Raw genomic sequence first — 19,610 nt, 5'->3', positions numbered from 1 at the left:
GGTAGGGAAATTCAGCCTAACCAGAGAATTCTCCCTAACACTCGCCCCCCCCAGACTAAGGGACAGGAGGATTTAATCCACTCCTGGATGAACCTCATACCTCTAGTCGATGATATACATCCTAGAGAGTCCATCAGCATTTTGAGGGTGACACCTTGACCTATGCTTAAGGGAGGACTCAAAGGTTTTCTTTTGCAAGCTAAAGGACCTACAAACCCTTTGAGGAACATCAGTCTTTTTGTTATAGGGGATCTGGTTGACCAGTCCCTCAGAAGTTGGTACAACTTCTGAACCTATGTTAGGCTTTTTGAAGGGGTCCTTATAAAGGATTCCCTTAGATCTAGAGGGGCCTCCAAGGTTCCTCACCACCTCTCTTGTGGGAGCAGGTTGGGTCTTAGGCCTCTTGGTTGGAGGGGTTGGGGTTAGGCACTGCACCTGCTTCCCCTTCCTCTTAGATCTACCCTTACCTATTTTAGGAGTTTCCCCCCTAACATTAGGATTTGAGTTGGGGTCTTCAGTAGAAGGTCCAACAGTCTGAAGGTTTTTGGCCTTAGACTTTTCTTTTCTGGTTTTCCACCAGCACTGAGAATTACCAGTTCTCTCAGGTCCAGATAGGGGCCTAGTTGGTCTATCCACCTCTTCCTCAGAAGCAGGGGGGGTCAGAGACTCGGAAACTAGGGGAACAAGGGTGGAGCTTGGTTGGGGCTCCCATGTTCCTAGCATACTATCCTGAAATGTGCCTGGGTTAGAGGTCAACTTACTAACACCAGGGCTTGTAGTGGGGTTCTCAGTAGAGGGTCCCACAGGCTTGGAAGGGTCCTTCAAGGTAGCCTTTCTAGCCAATTTGGTTAAGTTCTGCTTCTCCATACTGGGAGGCCTGGGGGTATGTGACACTACTCCTAGAGTTCTTAGGTCATTCCCTAACAGGACCTTCCCAGGTACCTCAGTCTGAACACTGACAGGGATCCTCACTGTCATGTTGTTACACTGAATGAGGGCTGGTAGAATAGGAACCATTTGGACAGGGCCTCCAGACATCTTAGTGGGACCTTTGGGTGCTTTGGCCACATCCTCAGGTTGAAAGAAGCTTTCATCCACTACTGTTCTGCTGGCCCCAGTGTCTCTCCTGGCAGGAGTATCCTGGCCATTGACAAGAACACTGTCCACATAATACACCTTAGAGTTAACAGGTAGGGAGTTATACACAACCCTATTCTGGGGACTAACCAGACCCATAGGCTCTAAGTTTACAGTTGCTTGAAGACCCAAGGGTTCTTCAGCAAAGAGTTCAAAGTGGGCACTAGCCATCTGTACTTCATCCTCAGGAGTGAAGGCTAAGGAGACTGTGCTGATCCCTGCAGGTTTACCCTTGCACTTGGGATCTCCTTTGATATGGTCAGTACCCTGACAGACATAGCATTGTCCAAATGCTCTCTGGAAGGGTGGCTTGTTCTGACCTCCTTCTGGCTTGTGGCCAGAAGGTACACTAGCCTGATTCGGTTTACCCTGGGGCTTACCCTGGTTATTTGGTTGTTTGTGGCCCTCTTGGGTATGGGAGGTATTAGAATTCTCTTTGGGGTCCTTTTTAGGCTGTTTCTCCCCATCCTTCTTCTGAGTTACCCCAGAATCCTTGTGAGTGGCCCTGTTGGCAACCCACAAGTCAGCAGCCTTAGCTAGCTTCCTAGGATCCAATTCCTGTGAATCAGCCAAGTGCTGTCTGAGCTCAGGAGAGCAGGCATCATAAATTGACTCCAACATAAAGAGATTTCTCATCCCCTCATAAGTGTTCACCTTGTAACCCTTAATCCATCCCTCTAAGTTTTTCAAACATTCACTCACCCAGGTAGCCCAAGGGGTACCATCATGCTTTTTGAGGCTCCTAAACCTCTTAAGATACTGGGAAGGGGTCTTCCCAAACCTAGCTATCAAAGCTAGTTTCACACATTCATAGTCCTTCCTATCCTCCTCCCCCATCTCCATTACCACATCAGTTGCAACAGGGGGAAGCCTAGAGAACAACCAGGTGAGTAAGTCATTTCCTGTGATGTTCTGGAGCCCATGATTATATTCAAACAGAGACAACCAATCCAACACATCCAACTTAGGCTCATACATACCAACCAATTCTTTAGGCATCCGGGGTCTTTTAGGACTGGAACTTCTAGAGGAGCCAGAGAGAGAAACATTCTCAACAGATAATTTCTTCATTTCTAAGTCATACTTGAGCTCCATTTCCCTTAGCCTTAGTTCTTTGTCAGTTTGAGCATTAAGTTTCTTATACTCCAATTCTAGCTTCATTTTCTCCAGTTCAAAGTACTGAGGACTAAATGTGGGACCTGGTAAAGGTCCAGTAGGCACAGCAGGTAGAGCAGGCAGAGGCCTAGGGGGGACAGTTACAACAGCCTCACCCTCCTCTTCTGACTCTTCCTCAGAAACATCAACATTTTGCTCCATGTTAACTTCAATACTGTCATCTACAGTTGCTGGAGTGGTAGGCTCCTCTGAACCATCACCCAGACTTTGGTTAGCTAACAATCTTTCAATCAGCTCCATTTTCTTGCCCTTAGTCAGGAGATCCTTATGTTTACAGAGCACTCTTAAACAATCAGCAGTTTTGGCTGCAAGGGACTCTTGACTATAGCTTTCTATAACTGACATGTTAGAGGTTTTACTTTTTCAGTGCTAAGCTTTGTGGTTAGTTGCACTAAGGTATCTAAAGCACAATAAAATGTATACTCAATACAAATCCCACCGCTGTACACCAGTGTTAGGCAGAAACCTGTGCAGTTCCCTTGGGGAACACTGCAAAAGATTTAAGACTACAGGTAGAGCAGTAAACCCCTTTGGTAGCAGTCTGTACCACCCAGATTTACCTGGTAGCTGTGGCTGAGCAGTCAGACTTCTCTCAAGAAGAGTTAGGCAGTATGCAAAGTATACACAATATGTACCAAAACACAATAGCACAAGCAAACACTGACCAGAGCTTGGTTTCAAAAGAATATAGTTATTTATTTAAAAACACACATAAGTAAAAACACTCTAGCAACGAATATGGTAAAAACACTTCAACACAGTTATAATGAAAGTAAATTCAATCCTTTCTCCTATCTAGACAACTCTAGGTTAACACCACTTAATTAAAACAGAGGTGAGTGCTTAACGTTAGATGACACTCTAGTAGTTTCCAAGAAAGGGAGAGAAAAAGCAGAAATAGGTTAGACACACCACTCTAAGGTCCAGAACACTTGCAATAGGCTTAAAGAAGAATAAAGTCACAGGTGAGCAAAAGTCACTAGGCAGGGCCCACTCTTAGAGTAGCCGGAGCGAAAATGTGCCCAAGATCACACTGTTAGTTAGAGATTCAAAGTCTTGCAAAGAGTCAAAAAGAGTTTAGAGTGGCTCAGAAAGTTTAGCCAAAGTGTCCCAGGCACTCCCAGGTTCGAAAGCCGGGGACTAAATCTACCCCGTACAGTCGGTAGCAAGGGAAGCCAGGCGGAACACAGTACCTTAAGCGGAAAGGATCCTCCAGCGGGGGCAGTTGTTCCAGGCAGTGACAGCAAGGCTCGACGTCGGTCAGGGGAGAAGAATATCTCGCTGAAGAGCAGAAGAGAAAGGTCGTAGCACTGCCCGGGAAGAAACCAGCCGCGGAGTCCTCCGGTTAAAGGGTTGGTACCGACTTTCGCGGTATGGGGGTAAAGTGTGGTATTCCGGATGCCGGGGTGCTTGGCACAGGCAAGGCGGCCACGAGATACCTCAAAAGGACGGAAAGAAGGCGAAAACTGGTTGTCCCCACCAGTCAAGGGAAGGAGCCACTCCGTTAAGAGTTCTCCTCGGTCGTCGGGAAAAAGTGGTGAGACGGTTCAGCAGGGCTCCACCGGGTGGTGTCGTCGAAGCAGGTCGGCTCAGCTCTTCCCTCGTCGGATTCTTGGTCCTGTGGCGACTTCTGAAGTCCCAGTCCCCAAAGCCCTGCTTTTATGCAGCAAACCCCCATTCACCCAGCCTAGCTGTCACTCAAACATGCTAAGTGGTGAGCCGGGCGGCTCACCACTTGGGCCAATCAGGACGGAGTGCGACTTGAGTTACCAAGGTAACTCAGTCCAGGGTGCCTAAATCCCCCTCCACCCCTCCTAAGTACCCCAGACAGAGTGGCACCACTTTGGAGGGCTTCTGTGGAGAAGCCCGCCAAAAGTGGAACAAAGGGCTCCACTTTGGGTCAGAGTTACAGAGGCGAACACCAACGCCATTTTAGAATCAAGTTTTGGCAAAAAGTCCCAACCGGAGTTATAAAAATAAATATATAAACCGGCGGTATGTTTAAGGCTACCGTAAATAAATAATTAAATGTGTTAGCCTAAAACAATGGGAAATCCCATAGGGAAATATTCGCGGTCGAATATAAAAAGTAGTTTCCACTGCCACCAGCCAAAACTCGATCAGGGGGGACGGAGACGTGCCCCCTCGACTAACAGACCCTGGGGCAATCGAATTGCCCCAGCCAGTACGTCCACAATATGATGGTTTGTACTGGTTCTGTTCAGGATTCAAGACTAGCAAAGTCTTTGGTGACTTTACATGCCCTGGGAGACAGTAGTCAGTCCCAGGGTATGGAGTCTATGTTGGGGAGTCCCTAGGACACCCCTGGGTCACGGCACAGAGGGTGCTGTGTGACCCACATCACAAAAATACATGAGGCCCTATGGAGTAAAAGACCCCATAGCCCATTCAACACAAGGTTTATCCAAGAAAACACACTTCAACATGTCCAAGAGTGAGGGTAAAAGAGTCTCACTCTTGGCAGGAGAAAAAAATTAAACCCCAGAAATCCAGCAAAGCTGCTGGGGGACTCACTAGGTAGGGAAATTCAGCCTAACCAGAGAATTCTCCCTAACAGCGCCCCATCCTGGACCTTCGTCGTTTGAACAAATACATCAGATCACAAAAGTTCAGGATGGTCACCCTCCAGCACGTACTGGGACAGCTGGAGGAAGGCGACTTTCTATGGTCGTTGGACCTGGAGGATGCATACTTCCACGTTCCCATCCTCAAAAGTCACCGATAGTTCCTCAGGTTCGTCGTCCAGGGACGCCACTACCAATTCAGAGCACTGCCGTTCGGATTGAAGTCGGCCCCCAGGGTCTCTACCAAGTGCCTAGCACCAGTGGCGGCGCGACTGTGCCTGCAGGGGATTCACGTCTACCCCTACCTGGATGACTGGCTCATCCGCTCAAGGGCGAGGGAACTCGCCGTCGAACACACTGCGAGGACCGTCCAGCTACTCACAGACCTGGGATTCGCCATAAACTACCCAAAGTCCCACCTGGTGCCGTCGCAGGTGGCCCTGTTTCTGGGAGCGAAGCTCGATACAGTGAGGCGCCTGGCGGCCCCGTCGGAAGAACGGACGAAGACCATTCTAGGCAAAGTGCAGCACCTGCTAGCCACGGACGTGGCCAGGGTGAGGTCCATCAAGTCCCTCCTTGGGATGATGTCCTCTTGCATCTACCTGGTGCGCCTCTGCAGACTACGGATGCGCCCTCTTCAAGAATTTCTCGACGCCTGTTGGATGCAGGCAACGGGCACCTTCGAAGACCGGGTCCCCCTCAACGAGGTGTTCCGGCAGGCGATTCAGTGGTGGGGCGTTCGAGCGCACCTCACGGCGGGCAAGGACTTTCAGACACCGGCGTACCAGGAGACGGTGACGACGGACGCCTCCCTGGAAGGCTGGGGCGCCCACACCAGAGATCTCCACGCAAGAGGCCTCTGGCTCCCGGAGGAGAGGCTCCTGCACATCAACGTCCTGGAACTCCGAGCTGTGTTCTGGGCTCTCAGATCGTTCCGTCGCTCAAGGGCAAGGTGGTGCGGATCTTCACGGACAACACCACGACAATGTTTTACATACGGAAGCAGGGAGGCACCAGATCCCCAGCCCTATCGAAGGAGGCACAGGATCTGTGGCACTGGGCTGTCGCCCAGGGGATGTTCCTGGTTCCCTTCCACCTGGCAGGAGAAAGCAACACCATCGCCGACTCGCTCAGCAGGGAGCTGCGTGCGTGTCACGAGTGGGAACTGCGCCAGGATCAGGTGGATCAACTCTTCCGACGATGGGGCAAACCCCAAATCGACCTGTTCGCAACAGTGACGAACTCGAAGTGCAAGAGGTTCGCCAGCAGGTTTCCCCAGCCGAGAAGCATGGGCGATGCGTTCTCGTTCCCCTGGGACGGCCTATACCTGTATGCGTTACCTCCGTTGCCGTTGCTGCTTCGACTCATCAGCCAGCTCAAGAGGTCCCGGTGCAGGATGATCCTCGTCGCACTGGCGTGGCCAAGGCAGATCTGGTTCCCGGACCTTCTGGACTTGTCAACGTCCCCTCCCATCAAGCTGTCGGCAGACGCGGACCTTCTCTCCAGAGAAGGAGGTGCCATCTTCCACCATGACCCGTCGTTGCTGAACCTGCAGGCTTGGCTCTTGCAGCGCTAGAGTTTGGAGGCTACGATATACCGGCCGATTGCAGAGAGGTTCTTGCAAAGGCCAGGGCGGCCTCGACTCTCAAATGCTACGGTCATAAGTGGAAGAGGTTCTCTCTCATGCCGAGCACAGAAGATCAACCCCCTATGGATTACGGCCCCTCAAGTGCTGCCGTACCTGCTATCGCTGGCAAAGTCTGGGCTAGCCCATGCCTCCATTAAGATTCATCTGGCAGCGATCTCCAGATATATCAGAACCACAGGACGGACGTCCCTGTGGTCCCATCGACTGGTAAAAGAGTTTATGAAGGGACTGTTCCGGTCGTTCCCGCCGGTGAAGGCCCCGGCCCCGCCGTGGGAACTTAACGTGGTGCTGACCAGGCTCATGGAGCCCCCATTCGAGCCGATGCACTCTGCACCGATGAAGTTTGTGTCGTGGAAGACTGCATCCTGGTGGCCATTACCTCCGCACGACGAGTGGGAGAGATCCAGGCCCTATCCTGCAAAGCACCGTACTTGACTTTCCATGCCTCGAGGGTGGTGCTTAGGACGCACCCCTCCTTTATGCCCAAGGTGCCTTCGGACTTCCATCTTAACGAGCCCTTGGTGTTAGCTGTTTTCTTCCCTTCTCCTTCGTCGCCGGCCGAGAGGACTTTGCACTCGCTGGATGTGGCGAGAGCGCTGAAGTTCTACGTGGACCGCACGAAGAGTTTCCGGAGGACATCACAGCTGTTTGTGAACTTTGGACCTGTGAATCAAGGGAAGGCTCTCTCGACGTCTTCTATTTCCAGATGGCTCTCCGGCTGCATCATGCACTGCCACCGGTTGGCTAACCAACCGCTGCCTGGCCGTTCCGAGAGCCCATTCGACCAGAGTGATCGCTGCTACTACGACGTTCCTATCTGGTGTGCCCCTGCTGGACATCTGCAGGGCTGCTACGTGGAGGTCGACGCACACCTTCACGAGATTCTACTGCGTCGATCGGGACTCCAGGGAGGAGTCCAGGGTCGGCCAAGCAGTGCTGCGCAACCTGTTCGCTTAAGGTGAGCCTGGTGAGGAGGTAAGAGATGCTTAATGTTGAGTTTTTTGTATTGCTTAATGTTGAGCCTTTTGCCACCCCCCGTGGTTGTGCATGTGTACTGCTATGTATTCTTGTATTCATGAGCATGTGAATCCATGCCAGACCCCATGCTGGAGAAGGAACAAGTTACTTACCTGTAACTGTTCTCCAGCATGGGTCTGGCATGGATTCACATGCGAACCCTCCCGCCTACCCCTCTGCGGCTCTTCACTTGGTCATACTGCCACTTCACGTGCTAGCAAATCTGAAGATGGCTGCCAGAGGCGGGGTTTAGATAGAGGGCAGTCATTGGCTGTGGTCAGTATGACGCAGAGATCAGTGATCAGTTACTACTACGAAAGACAGATCAGAAACGAAACGAAACTGATACTGATTTTTTCTTTACCGAGGATTCCCAGCCTGACGACGGGGAATATTTATGAGCATGTGAATCCATGCCAGACCCATTCTGGAGAACAACAGTTACAGGTAAGTAACTTGTTCCAAACGCAACTGCAAGGGAAGACAGTGCTGGTTCTGACAGACAGCACCACAGCCATGTATTACCTAAACAAACACGGGGGCACACACACTCTCCAGGGATATCCAAGCTGTCCCAAAACATTTGGATGTGGGCTCTCAAACACCAGATGTTTCTGTTGTCCCAACACGTTCCAGGGGAATTCAGTCTTCTGGCATACATGCTCAGCAGAGATTTCTCACTGCCCATAGAATACGAATGGCGTCTGCACGAAGAAATTGCGTCCAACGTCTTTGCAGAATGGGTCATCCGAGAGATCGACCTGTTCGCAACTCAGAACGCCCAATGCCAAGACTACGCCTCCAGGTACCCCCAGAACTCCTCCAAGGGGAACGGTCTCTGGATAACCTGGTCAGGGAAATTTGTTTCCCCTCCACCTCACCCCCCCATCCCCCCCCAACCCCTGACTCCCGTACTCAACAAGATAGTGCACAAGATGCACCAGGAATCAGTCACCATATTGGTAGCCCCCATGTGGGCCCGCCAACCCTGGTTCGCTCATCTAATGGAAATGTCCCTCTCCCCACCAGTAAAACTACCCTGCCCATACACCATGTCTCAGGACAGGGGGGATACACTACACCCATGCCCACAAACTCTGAACTTAGCAGCCTGGCTCCTGATGTCATAGTTTAAACACCTTCAGCGCCCTCTGAGATGCATGGACATTCTCAGGGAAACTAGGAAACCTAACACCCGCTATTGCTATTCCAGCAAATGGAAACGGTTTCTCATCTGGTGTAATGCCAAGGGCGTCAGTCCCATCGATTGCTCACCCACACACATTGTGCTGTACCCAACCCATTTGTTAGACACAGGGTTGGTCTTCAATGCCATAAAAGTTCATCTTGCTGCTCTCTCAGCCTACACCGCGTCGCAACAGAAGGTGTCGTGGTGGGGAAATAACGGTGATTAAAGCTTTTATGGAAGGGGTTAAGAGGATTCATTACCCCCCTCCCCCCCATTTCTCACCCAGCTCCTGGATGGGATCTAAATATTTTTTTAACCAGACTCATGGGATCTCCCTTTGAGCCAATGCATAATGCAAGTCTAAAAGACCTTACTTACAAGACGGCCTTCCTAGTGGCTATCACTTCTATTAGAAAGGTTAGTGAACTACAGGCCCTTTCTGTTCTAGACCCTTTTCTTACAGTCCACAGGGATAAGGTAGTTCTGCGCACTTCCATATTTGCACCTAAATTCATCTCAAAGTACCATGTGAATCGATCGAACTATCTACCTTTTTCCAGAATCCCACTAGCATGGCCGAAAGAAGCCTACACACATTAGATGTGCGCAGGGCAGTCATGATGTTTACCTGGAAAGAACGAAACCACTGAGGAAAACAAACCAATTTTTCGTTTCAGTGGCAGCTGGTAGAGAAGGGGATCCTGTCTCTAAATCTATCTTAAGGTGGATTGTCAAATGCATCACTGTTAAGCTCTTGCTAAGAGAGAACTGCCCTTCAAGCCTAGAGCACACTCTACTCGGGGCACTGGGGCTTCCATAGCATTCATTGCAAATGTTCCCCTAGAGTCCATTTGCAAAGTGGCAACCTGGAGTTCTGTACACACCTTTACAAAACACTATTGCCTAGACACTCATTCTAGGTCTGATTCTCAAGTGGGACAAGCAGTATTAAGACATATTTTCTCTACTGTTCCTTCTCACAACCCACCCCCAACTCCGTGTACTGCTCGCTAGTCTATGCACAGCATGTAATTCAAAGCAGATTAACAAGCATCAGAAGACCTGCATTACTGACCGTAATAGCATTTCTGATGATTGAATCTGCTTAGATTCACATGCGCCCTCCCTGTCCCCCCGCTCGGGGTGGAAGGAACTTGGACGTCTTACTACTTTCTCTCTTAATGTACTCACTCACAATAGCCTCGTGGCAGGAAAAATGCAATCTGAGGGACCTCGCGCGTGAGGGATTTTGGGTACACTACACGTCACGATGGGGATAGTGTTACAGACATGCCTATGCCGACGTCCCCTTTCAGTCTCCGAAAGACAAGATGCAATACTCTGCGGTTACCACTGGATATCGGACCATATGCAATGCATGGGAATCTAAGCAGATACAATCGTCAGAAATGCTATTACGGTGAGTAATGCATGTCATATTCACACAAATCATTATTTTTACAATACAAAAGTTTGTGTTTCTTTGGACCACATCTATGCTTCAGTGTCTTTGTAGTGCTCTGCAACCCTCTCTATCCTCTAAGATAATCCTGGCTGCTCTGTCATTGCTACCAAAATATCAGGTGGTACAGCCTTGTACGAAGAGTTGTAGTTTCTGTATTGCCCAAGGTATAGTTTCATTAAGTCCCTTGGGGTGGACTTTAGAAAAACTGTCCTACCATTAGGCCTCTGTGAAATTATTGTAAAGTATTAATTTACCTTGTGTTGGTTTTGCTTCATCCATTTCTACCTGAAACAGATATTCAGAAAGTTATTACAAACGTTTTACTTAACTTTGTATTGCATACTGCCATTCTAAAAGTATTACAAAGTGGTTTACTTACTGTGAATACTACATTGTTTTTTCTAAAGTTACTTATTGTGTTTATAGTAATTAGCTTTTAATGTTACTTTGTGTGTGTGGTCATTATGTTTATATAACTTTAGTGTGCCATTGTTTCTTTGGGCCTAAGTGTATACTGAAAGTTCTTCGTATCACCTACAACCGTGTTCTCCCTCCTAAGATAAGCCCGCCTGCGCAGCCATTGCTACCAACTTGTGTGGTAACCCTGTAATAGAGTTTATATTTTTTAGTAGATCTGTAATGTCCTGTCATTCTCGCTGCCTTTTGAGTGAAGCCTCACAGCTCTGCCATTGCTACCCAATGTTCTGGTCTGTCTTGTGGTTGGAACCATGTGCTATTAAGATAATCTGGTCTCACACCCCTCAATAGTGCTTTCTGAAAAATCAACTTAACTCCCAGTTAGCACATTGAAGTAATGTTCATGTAAATATATAGTTCTCTGTTGCAGTGCATTTTGTTTGCCTCATTCTGCTATATTCTGAAATGTTTCTCTTTGGTAGCTTGGTACTAGTTAATGTTTCTGACTAATACACATGCATCCTTTAATTTTCAGCTTTAGGATAGTTTGTGTAAAGTTTTGTAACTGAGTGGCCTGTTGTATATCTGTTTACAACATCTCATTTGAAATACGGTTTTCTTTTCTTTAGGATCCAAGTCCGTTCATCAAAAATGCCTCCACTAATGCCTTTGATTCAGTTAATCAATTTCCGTTAGCTACAAACACTACTGTTGGTCCTATTGTTGAAATGCTTAAGTACAGTCAGAAAGATATGGATGCGGCCATCGAGAAGATAAGACAAGAGGTAAGATTTGCTTTTGCAAGTGCTTTATTTTTTAAAACATTTCTGGTTAATTGAAATAGAAATTCATTTGAAACATGCTTAAATGTTTTTGTCCTGTTTGACCCATTGTGTTGTCTGCTCTAATTCCCCCATAGGATGTACTGACTGACATGTGCTGCCATTGTTGTAAAGACATTGACCATATATAAATACTCCACCTCAGAGTGATGTTCAATTCCTTACGCTATTAGCTTTGTATTTCTAAAAGCAATTGAGTGAGATGTGTACAAGTCACACATTGGAGATGGCAGTGTTGATAAATGTAACGAACATGCCCATGATGATTAATTGTGTTTACAACTTTTGATTCATAAGGCGAAGTATCCTTCAGTATGCTAAGATAAAAACTTGTTAATCACTCGCACTATACGTCTGTTATTACTGCTGTGCTTAAGGGACCGACCCAGGCAGGAGCAACTGAGCAATTTACCAATGTCCAAAAATGCCCTGCTTCGATCACCTTTATGTATTTGCTGGCCTGATGCTTTTCAAATTATGGACCCTCTTCAGAGCAGACCTATTGGGTTTCACATTGCTTAGTCTGCTTGGCTCATTCACTGAGGTGTGAACGTGTGAACTGAATGCATGGTTGCAAATCGGGTCTTAATACTGAGACATTTGATCCCACTCTGGTACCTCAACTCTAAATATGCAATGAACCATATGTTTCTCATTTTATTTGTGTTAAACATAGATTTGTCACCCCCATTGACAGGTCAGGGAAAAAGAATTGGAAGTTCTCGATTGTAAAAAGAAACACGAGAAACTGTCTATGAAATATATGGAAATGGAGTAAGTATTTTTGCAATAATGTCCATAATTATCAGATATTTGTTTTTCTAAATGAGATGCAAATTGTGCTTATGATAGTCAAATGTGTATATATTCCAAATATTTCTATGAATTAGAAATCACTCTGTCAAAGCACTTTATTTGGGCTTTACTGCTTTTTACACTAACAAAGAATTTGGCTAAAATACAGGACTCGGTACAGTTGACAATGAGGCATAAGACATAGCCGTTTTAAAATCCCACTTATAGCATAGGCTTAAAACTACTGTAAAATGTGCTATTTTTGCTATCGCAGTATATATCGGAGAAAGTGGATGTGCAACCTGTTGGGTAGATTTATTTCTATGCCAAATCTCCTTCACCTGTGAGAACCCCAGCACTTTTTGCTGGACTCATGGATTTGTTTGTCTGTTTCCAGAATTAGTGGGAGTCTTTTTTTTTTTGTTTCTTTTTTTTTTTTTCTTTTCACTCATCTTTTACTTTGTCTATGGGGATCCCTTGCTCGTTACTTTTTGTACTTTATTTTATGGAGTCATGTTTTCCTTCAGATTTTAGAAGTCATCTGTAATTTACTTTTGTAGCACATAGCACCTTTGGTGCAGTGCTGCTGGGAGCCTGTTGGGCTTCCCTTTGTAGCTTTTTATTTTCTGTGGAGGAATTAATGTTCCCAACTGTATTTGGGATACTTATCCTTTCTACATTTTAATATTGTGAGAGCAGAACACCCCACCTTATGTGGAGTGCTGAGCGGTTACAGTGTAAACCCTTTTGAATGGATTGTTTCCTGCCATGTATTCCTCATCTTATAATTCTCTATGCAGCTTTAGCGGCTTCGGAAAAAAAAGAATTAGACACGGGGCGCTGTGCTGTCGTGTCGATGCCCCTCGAGGGCCTCTGTTCGACTGTCGACATCATCAGTCCAAGTTGCGCATGCAGCGCCTGTTTGGCTTCAGTTCCGTTTTCCCGAGCTAACTCTTCGAAGAATTACGACGCGCTTCAGGTCTTCTGTGAACTTCGATAGTTATTTTCGTTTTGAAAAGTCTTCTCTGTCGGCTCCAACGCCCAAGACGGGCTTCAAGAAGTGCCAAGACTGTGGATCGAAGATGTCGATCACAGACCCCCACCGACGTCTGTGGTGTCTTGGTACCGGTCACAGTCCCTCGATGACCCCAAGGGATGACCGAAAAGGCTCTAAGGGACGGTAAAGGTAAATTGGCAGAGGGGAGGTTGCCTCCTCCCACCCCTTGAAGGACAAGCAGAAAGCCCATGTCCCTGTTAGGTATTTACTGCTGGCAGTATGGCATTAAAGTCAACTAATGTAACTTGTACCTTGTCAAGTTTTAGGTTTACCTTGTGGGACTGCGTAGCTATTGCGGCTGCCAACATCCCAGAAGGAGAGTAAAGAGGCAGCTTCCTGGCAGTCATCACAGATAAGGAGGCAATGGGTGAATGTCTCCAGCCGGGTCTGGATACTGCACACAGCAGATCCATGGCAACTGGCAGTGTTATTCAGGTTTGCATGGTTGAGGAAGTCCGGGCTTGCACCAGATGTGCAAGCTAGACTATACATGACCTTTGACAACTTGAGGCTGTTTGGCCCGGGAACAACTATTTCAAAATTCCAGATCCACTCCTTGTGCAGGCAATTTTGACCCTGCTAGAGAAAGGTGCAATAGAACATGTACCTGTAGCAGAAAGGAACAACGGTTGGTATTCCCCATACTTTGATTCCCAAAAAGGACAGGATTGAGGACCATCTTGGATCTAAGAAACTTGAACAAGTTTCTCAGGAAGGACAAGTTAAAGAGGGTTACCCTTTCCCAAATCCTTCAGGCTATCCAACTCAGACTGGATAGTATCATTGGACCTACAGGATGCTTACTTCACGTGCCTATCCATCTCAAGAACAAAGTACCAGAGGTTTGCGGTTGGCGGTTCTCATCCTTTTCGAGTTCTGCCATTCAGGCTGATATCCACCAGAGGATTTTCACCAAGGTTATGGCGGTAGTGACAGCGAATCTCAGTAGAAGGGGGGAATTCACATCTACCCCTACCTAGATGATTGGCTAATCGGGGCTTGTTCAGCCGAACAAGCCTGGGAACATTCAGCATAGCCTGCCACTCTCTCCACAGACTGGGCTTCTCCCTCAATTAAAAGAAGTCCCACATGATACCATCTTGAAGACTCCAATTTAGTGGACCAATCCTGGATGCTGCCTCTGGGAAAGCTCTCCCAAGGTGAGAGCTCAACACATTCTGCAGATGGTCACCAAATTCCCGAGTGCCCAACATCTTCCGGCCTTTGATTGTTTTGAGGTTGCTCGGTCCCATGGCATCCTGCATTATCCTGGTGCCAGAGGCTCGCCTGAGAATGAGGTCCTTTCAATGGGTTCTCAGGATTCAATGATCCCAGTTTTCGGGTGGAATGTCAGACCACTTGAAAATTCTGAGCAGTCTCTCTCAGGACCTTCTGTGGTGGGCTTGCAAGGACAACATTCTCAAGGGAGAATCTTTTTGGCAGCCCTGAAGTATACTGACCCTAAAGCTTCTGATATCCCAATCAGATGTTGAGTCACTCTTTGAAGGGTTTTGCAAAGATGGTCAGTCCAGTGAATAGAAGAACTTCCTTTTAATGTAGTATCTCAACATTTTTAAAAAAGCCATCAGCATATGACGTTCCCACAAAATGTGTCCAGAAAGTTCAGCAGCATAACGCGTTTCGCGACTGCCACGTCGCTTGATCACATCTATTGACCCAATCAGGTGTGCTCCTTTTTAAAATATCAGATCAACCAGTAAACTCTGTCGGGTGTATCGACCCACGTTCAAATTATTATGCTGCAACATTTGGTGCTGTGGGCTTAGAAAATCCAAGATGGCTGAAAAGCCCACATTTGCACCTGAATCCAGGAAAACCGTGCAGTTTTTGCGCACGTCAAAATGGTCGCCTGACCTGCTACCCACCAGTGCGAGCGTGATGGGCCAGAAGCGCCATGAGCGAAATCAGTGCAAAGGAATATGGTGCTGTTCAAGATCTGTTTTAATTAACGTCAAAATTTGCTAAAATCATGGGCACGAAACCACCAAACAAAAATCCAACTTCTGTCATGATGCCTACCCCCGGAGCTCCAGGCCAGGCCCAGCACCCCGGGGAGCAGGCATCATGCCCCCAGGTAAAAGCCCAGCGGCCCCTTATAGGGGCTCTTTGGACTCTGTACTGGCGCCTTTGGCGCCAGGCTCATGTTGGACATCAGTCCTGGCGCCATAGGGGCCAGGCTCATAAAGGAAAGTGTTTGGTGCACTTACCTGATGCAGACCATGCTGCATACTCACCTGATGCAGACCATGCTGCATGAAGACCCAAGCCAAATGAGGCTAGGGAGGGACTATTTTACTGAAGGGACTGTTTTGTTACTTGGGTGGGGCTGTGGAAGAATACTTACCTAGGACTTCTTCCAAGGCTATTTAAGCCACGCCCGAACAGCCACACGTGCTTCGCGTTGTTCTGCATCCCAGCAGCTGAACGCTCACCGTGTCTGCTCCTGCACCTGGACTCCAGCCACGCCCGCCTCGGACCTGGAACACCTGTAAGGAAAAAAGAGAAGGGAAAGGTGAAAACCAAGAACTTATTCAAACTTCTTACCTGCATCCGGAATCTTCACGCCAGCATTCCTGAAGGAAGACTTCCAAGAAAGGACAAAAGACATTACTGGGGAATTATAAAGACATTTAGAGGGGTCGCCCTCATCACTGACTCACCTAATTTACCCCGGCAATTTAACCCTTCAACGCATCGCCTTTGTTCTGCACCTGGAATAAAGGACAGAAAAAGACAACATAAAAGGAGGCTCACACTTGAACTTTTGCATCTTCATACTTACGGCGTATCGCTCAGTAAAGTCAAGTGGATTTACCAACGCCATTCTAAAACCAGTGAAGTAACTGGACGAACGCGCGCCCCTGCACCAGAAGCAGGATGGAGAGTTCATCCTTCCAAACCATAAGGTGAGCTTAAACCGGGGGTTTTAGAGGGAGTCAGAGGAGAAAGAAGGGGGTGGGGGGAGCAAGCACATTATTCAGCAGACAGTTAATCCCCTTTCTCATCTGCAGAAGGATATTCCTACGGGCCAGACGAGCAAGATTTGGGGGTCCAGTTCAATCGGTGGTCCGAATTCTGCGCATCACGCTTGAAGAGGCCACAGCAACCCAGACCAGACCAGCGCCTCCGTGGGAGCCAGGTGAGCGTTACACTTCTGGTTCGGTGTTCTACATTACTCTACTGCAGAATCCACATTAATACAATGTTAGCAAGGATCACATGCTATCAAGTAAAATCCCCTTTTTGAAATGTATTAATTCAAGACAGCTCCCAAAAATGGGTGCAGTACCGGCGCTTAACACTAACCGGCGCTAGCGATATAAACTCTGACATGAGACCAGTATTTCGGGAGCTGAAAAGGAACCCGAGTTAGCTGGAAACTTCAAAGCCTTGCTGGTCAATGGGAAGCCTTCACACCTCAGAACTCCTCACAAGAAGGCAGTTTGTTTAATTAAAAGTTCAAGAGGCCTCTGTCCATGGGAAGCATTCCTACCTGCTCTCACCACCAACAGCACAGGATATCGCCTTGACATGTAAATTAGGAGGGGAGGAGAATTTCCCTGCAGCCGGGAGGAAAGAGGCAATAGCTTCTTTCAACTGAATAGGATATGTTGATTTGAGGTGTAATTGTCAACAGTTGCTCTGGGGGAAGGAAAGACATTTGATCCGAGTCAAGCCAAGTTCCCGGGGGCGGGGACAAGCAAATGGGTGTACTGAAGGAGCGGCAAATATGTTTTATTAAATTGCTTATAAAATATTGTATCTCCTATACATAAATGTACAATTTGGAGATTCTTAATATGATAAATGTACTTACAATTTGAAACTATACTCAATTCCATACGATGTTCTGAGACCGAACCCCGGAATTTATGAATATTGTGGGTGCAGTGTTTATGCTAGAATCATGATAACTTATAGTAATATGCTTAGGGGGGGAGTGTACCTCCGTGGAAGATTTGATGCCAAACCAATATGGCGAAACCCACTAAAAAGCACGAAATGTTGTTGTTTCTGAACCCAAGCTCGCAGGAACATGGGGCTTGAACAGAGAACTCTATTAAATTGATCTGGGATGTGTACATGTATTCTTAACAACTTGTGTACGTTGAAAACATGTTTGATTATGAAAAATTGGGTTCCAAGTAAAAGCAAAGGGGTGTTTCTTCAATAGATTGTAAAATGTAGCAACACTCTGACTCACAACTCTGTTCTCCAGTGAGAGCACAGAAAATCCTTTAACCTATCAGGATCCTCAGAAGGTTGGGCATAGAAAGTCAGCCTTCCCACCCACTTTCAAAAGACATAAAAAGAACCACTGAAAGCCAGATAGGGACTGCTCTTTCCACTTTCTTGCGAAGCACTTTGCCGGACCAGACAATATCCAAAAGGACTATATCCAGAACTTAGACTCCAGATAGATTCCACAACTTTGAAGCAGAAGGCCTACTACAAGCTAAAAGTATTCTCAGCTGGCCTTACAATTTTGCAAACTGATTTACCCCAGACTTCCAAGGGGCACATCAGAATAAAACAGCTGGGCTGTGCGGTTTGATTCTAGCCAAGAACTTTTGCCAGAACCAGACCCAGAGAGCAGTACTGTAGCCAGAACCGCAGACCAGACTGCTGTGCAGTGCCAAGAACTTTTGCCAGAACCAGAGATCCAGACCAGCAGAGCAGAGAGAACCGCAGCTAAACCGGTTGACCAGATCTGTGACGAGGCCCATTCCTTCCAAAATTAGGAGTGAGTATCCAGCCAGAGCTGTGCAAAACCAATCTTAGTTTAAAATAATCTAATTCAAACCATTTCCACCTATTTAGAACTGCATAGAAATTGTGTGTTCATTCTGTGATTTCAAAGCTGTGAAAGTGTAATTTGTCATTCTGAGCTTTACTTTATTTCTGAGAATCTACCTCCACTAAATCGGCCCTATCTTTTGAACCATCCTAGGAACGAGATTTAACTTTCATTTTAAAGCTAAGATCCTAGTCTTTCCAACAAACCCAGAACGACATCCCAACTCCTTAAAGTTTTTTCCGTAATCGCGATCGACGCACTCGGAAAAAGTGCCGTGAATTGCAATTTGGTTTTCCACCTGTCAAAAATCGCTGTCTTTTGCTTGCAACTGCAGAACTCTTGTTTTCAACCTGAAAATGGTTCATGAATCACTGATAGTGTTGACCTGAACCAATCTTAAGAAGCTGTCACCTACCCTGAATCTCCTATAGGGAATTAAAATCATTTTTAGCATATTTTGCACTTCATTGCAAATCACATTTAAAAGTATTTCTGCCTGTTTTAAAGCATAGCGGTTGCTCTAAGCTTGCTCGGGGGGAACTGGAATTTGTATTGCATTTGATTGTATTCCTGAAAACTGTGTGCTCCCCTTCCATCTCATTATATTGCATAGGGTGGGGGGGGGCGTGAATTGTCAAAAGAAAAAGTGATCATATTATCTCTTGTGGAAACCATCTTAGTTATTTCTGTGCTGCATTCTTTTCCATCATTGCATTTCCTTGAAACCATAAAAGCATTCTCGGCTATCTTATCCTCTCTATACCAACTCCTAAGTAATTTAAAAAGTGTGCTAGTGTAATATTATCCATTGTTGATCACTCTTATTCATAAATGTGCTATCAAATATTAATTTATTTATAAAAGTGTGATATATATCTTGTTTAATTTTTCCAATAAACCTTTTAATTTGCAGAACAAATCTATTTCTTGGCTCAGTGAGGTCAGGGGGATTCAAAGAGAGGGGCGTTGTACAAGGGTTTATCATCCAGATCTATGAACTTGTCATAAAAAGATATAAATAAGGGCTTCCCTTGGGCATCCCGGACTAGGCATTGACTTAGTTGGAGTGCTGAATTGAAGTCACTTAACAACACTAAAAGTAGACTAGTGCTGCAAAGAAAAACTGTCAACCAGGTTGTGTCGACACACCTGAGGTCACGTTTGTGCCTCAATCAGTTAACTGTTGCAGGCCGAATGTTCGTATGCAACAGCATTCTGATTATTAAAAAAGGTTTGTCAAATACAAAAATTGCATCAATTCCCAAAGCGAAGACCTTTTTTAAAGTGTTGTATGCTGTGCAACCAATTCTGATCATAGTGCTTCTTGCATTGTCGTCTGTTATATATTATGCACCATATGCTGTCATGGCACACAATGATAATTATAAAGTGCTATGTGCATTTGGTCATTGCTAAACATAAAATATTTTCACAGTTGAGCATCATTCATTATGTGCTATAAA

The 19,610-nt window shown here is 46.6% G+C and overlaps 1 protein-coding gene across 4 annotated transcripts in view; it reads left to right on the top strand.

Moving 5' to 3' along the window:
* The window catches only part of TACC3 (transforming acidic coiled-coil containing protein 3), a 623,382-nt gene that overhangs the window by 394,323 nt on the left and 209,449 nt on the right, over positions 1–19,610 (top strand). For all 4 annotated transcript variants that reach the window (XM_069632144.1, XM_069632146.1, XM_069632143.1 and 1 more), the window contains 2 exons: positions 11,264–11,419; positions 12,174–12,250. In XM_069632144.1, the coding sequence (XP_069488245.1) occupies positions 11,264–11,419; positions 12,174–12,250 (233 nt within the window). The remainder of the gene's footprint in view (positions 1–11,263; positions 11,420–12,173; positions 12,251–19,610) is intronic.

Source organism: Ambystoma mexicanum, chromosome 6q (assembly GCF_040938575.1).
Source record: "Ambystoma mexicanum isolate Mex_15411 chromosome 6q, UKY_AmexF1_1, whole genome shotgun sequence".
In the NCBI taxonomy this organism is placed as follows: domain Eukaryota; kingdom Metazoa; phylum Chordata; class Amphibia; order Caudata; family Ambystomatidae; genus Ambystoma; species Ambystoma mexicanum.
The sequence above is the reverse complement of the archived record's forward strand: the minus strand, read 5'-3'. Positions and strand labels throughout refer to the sequence as shown.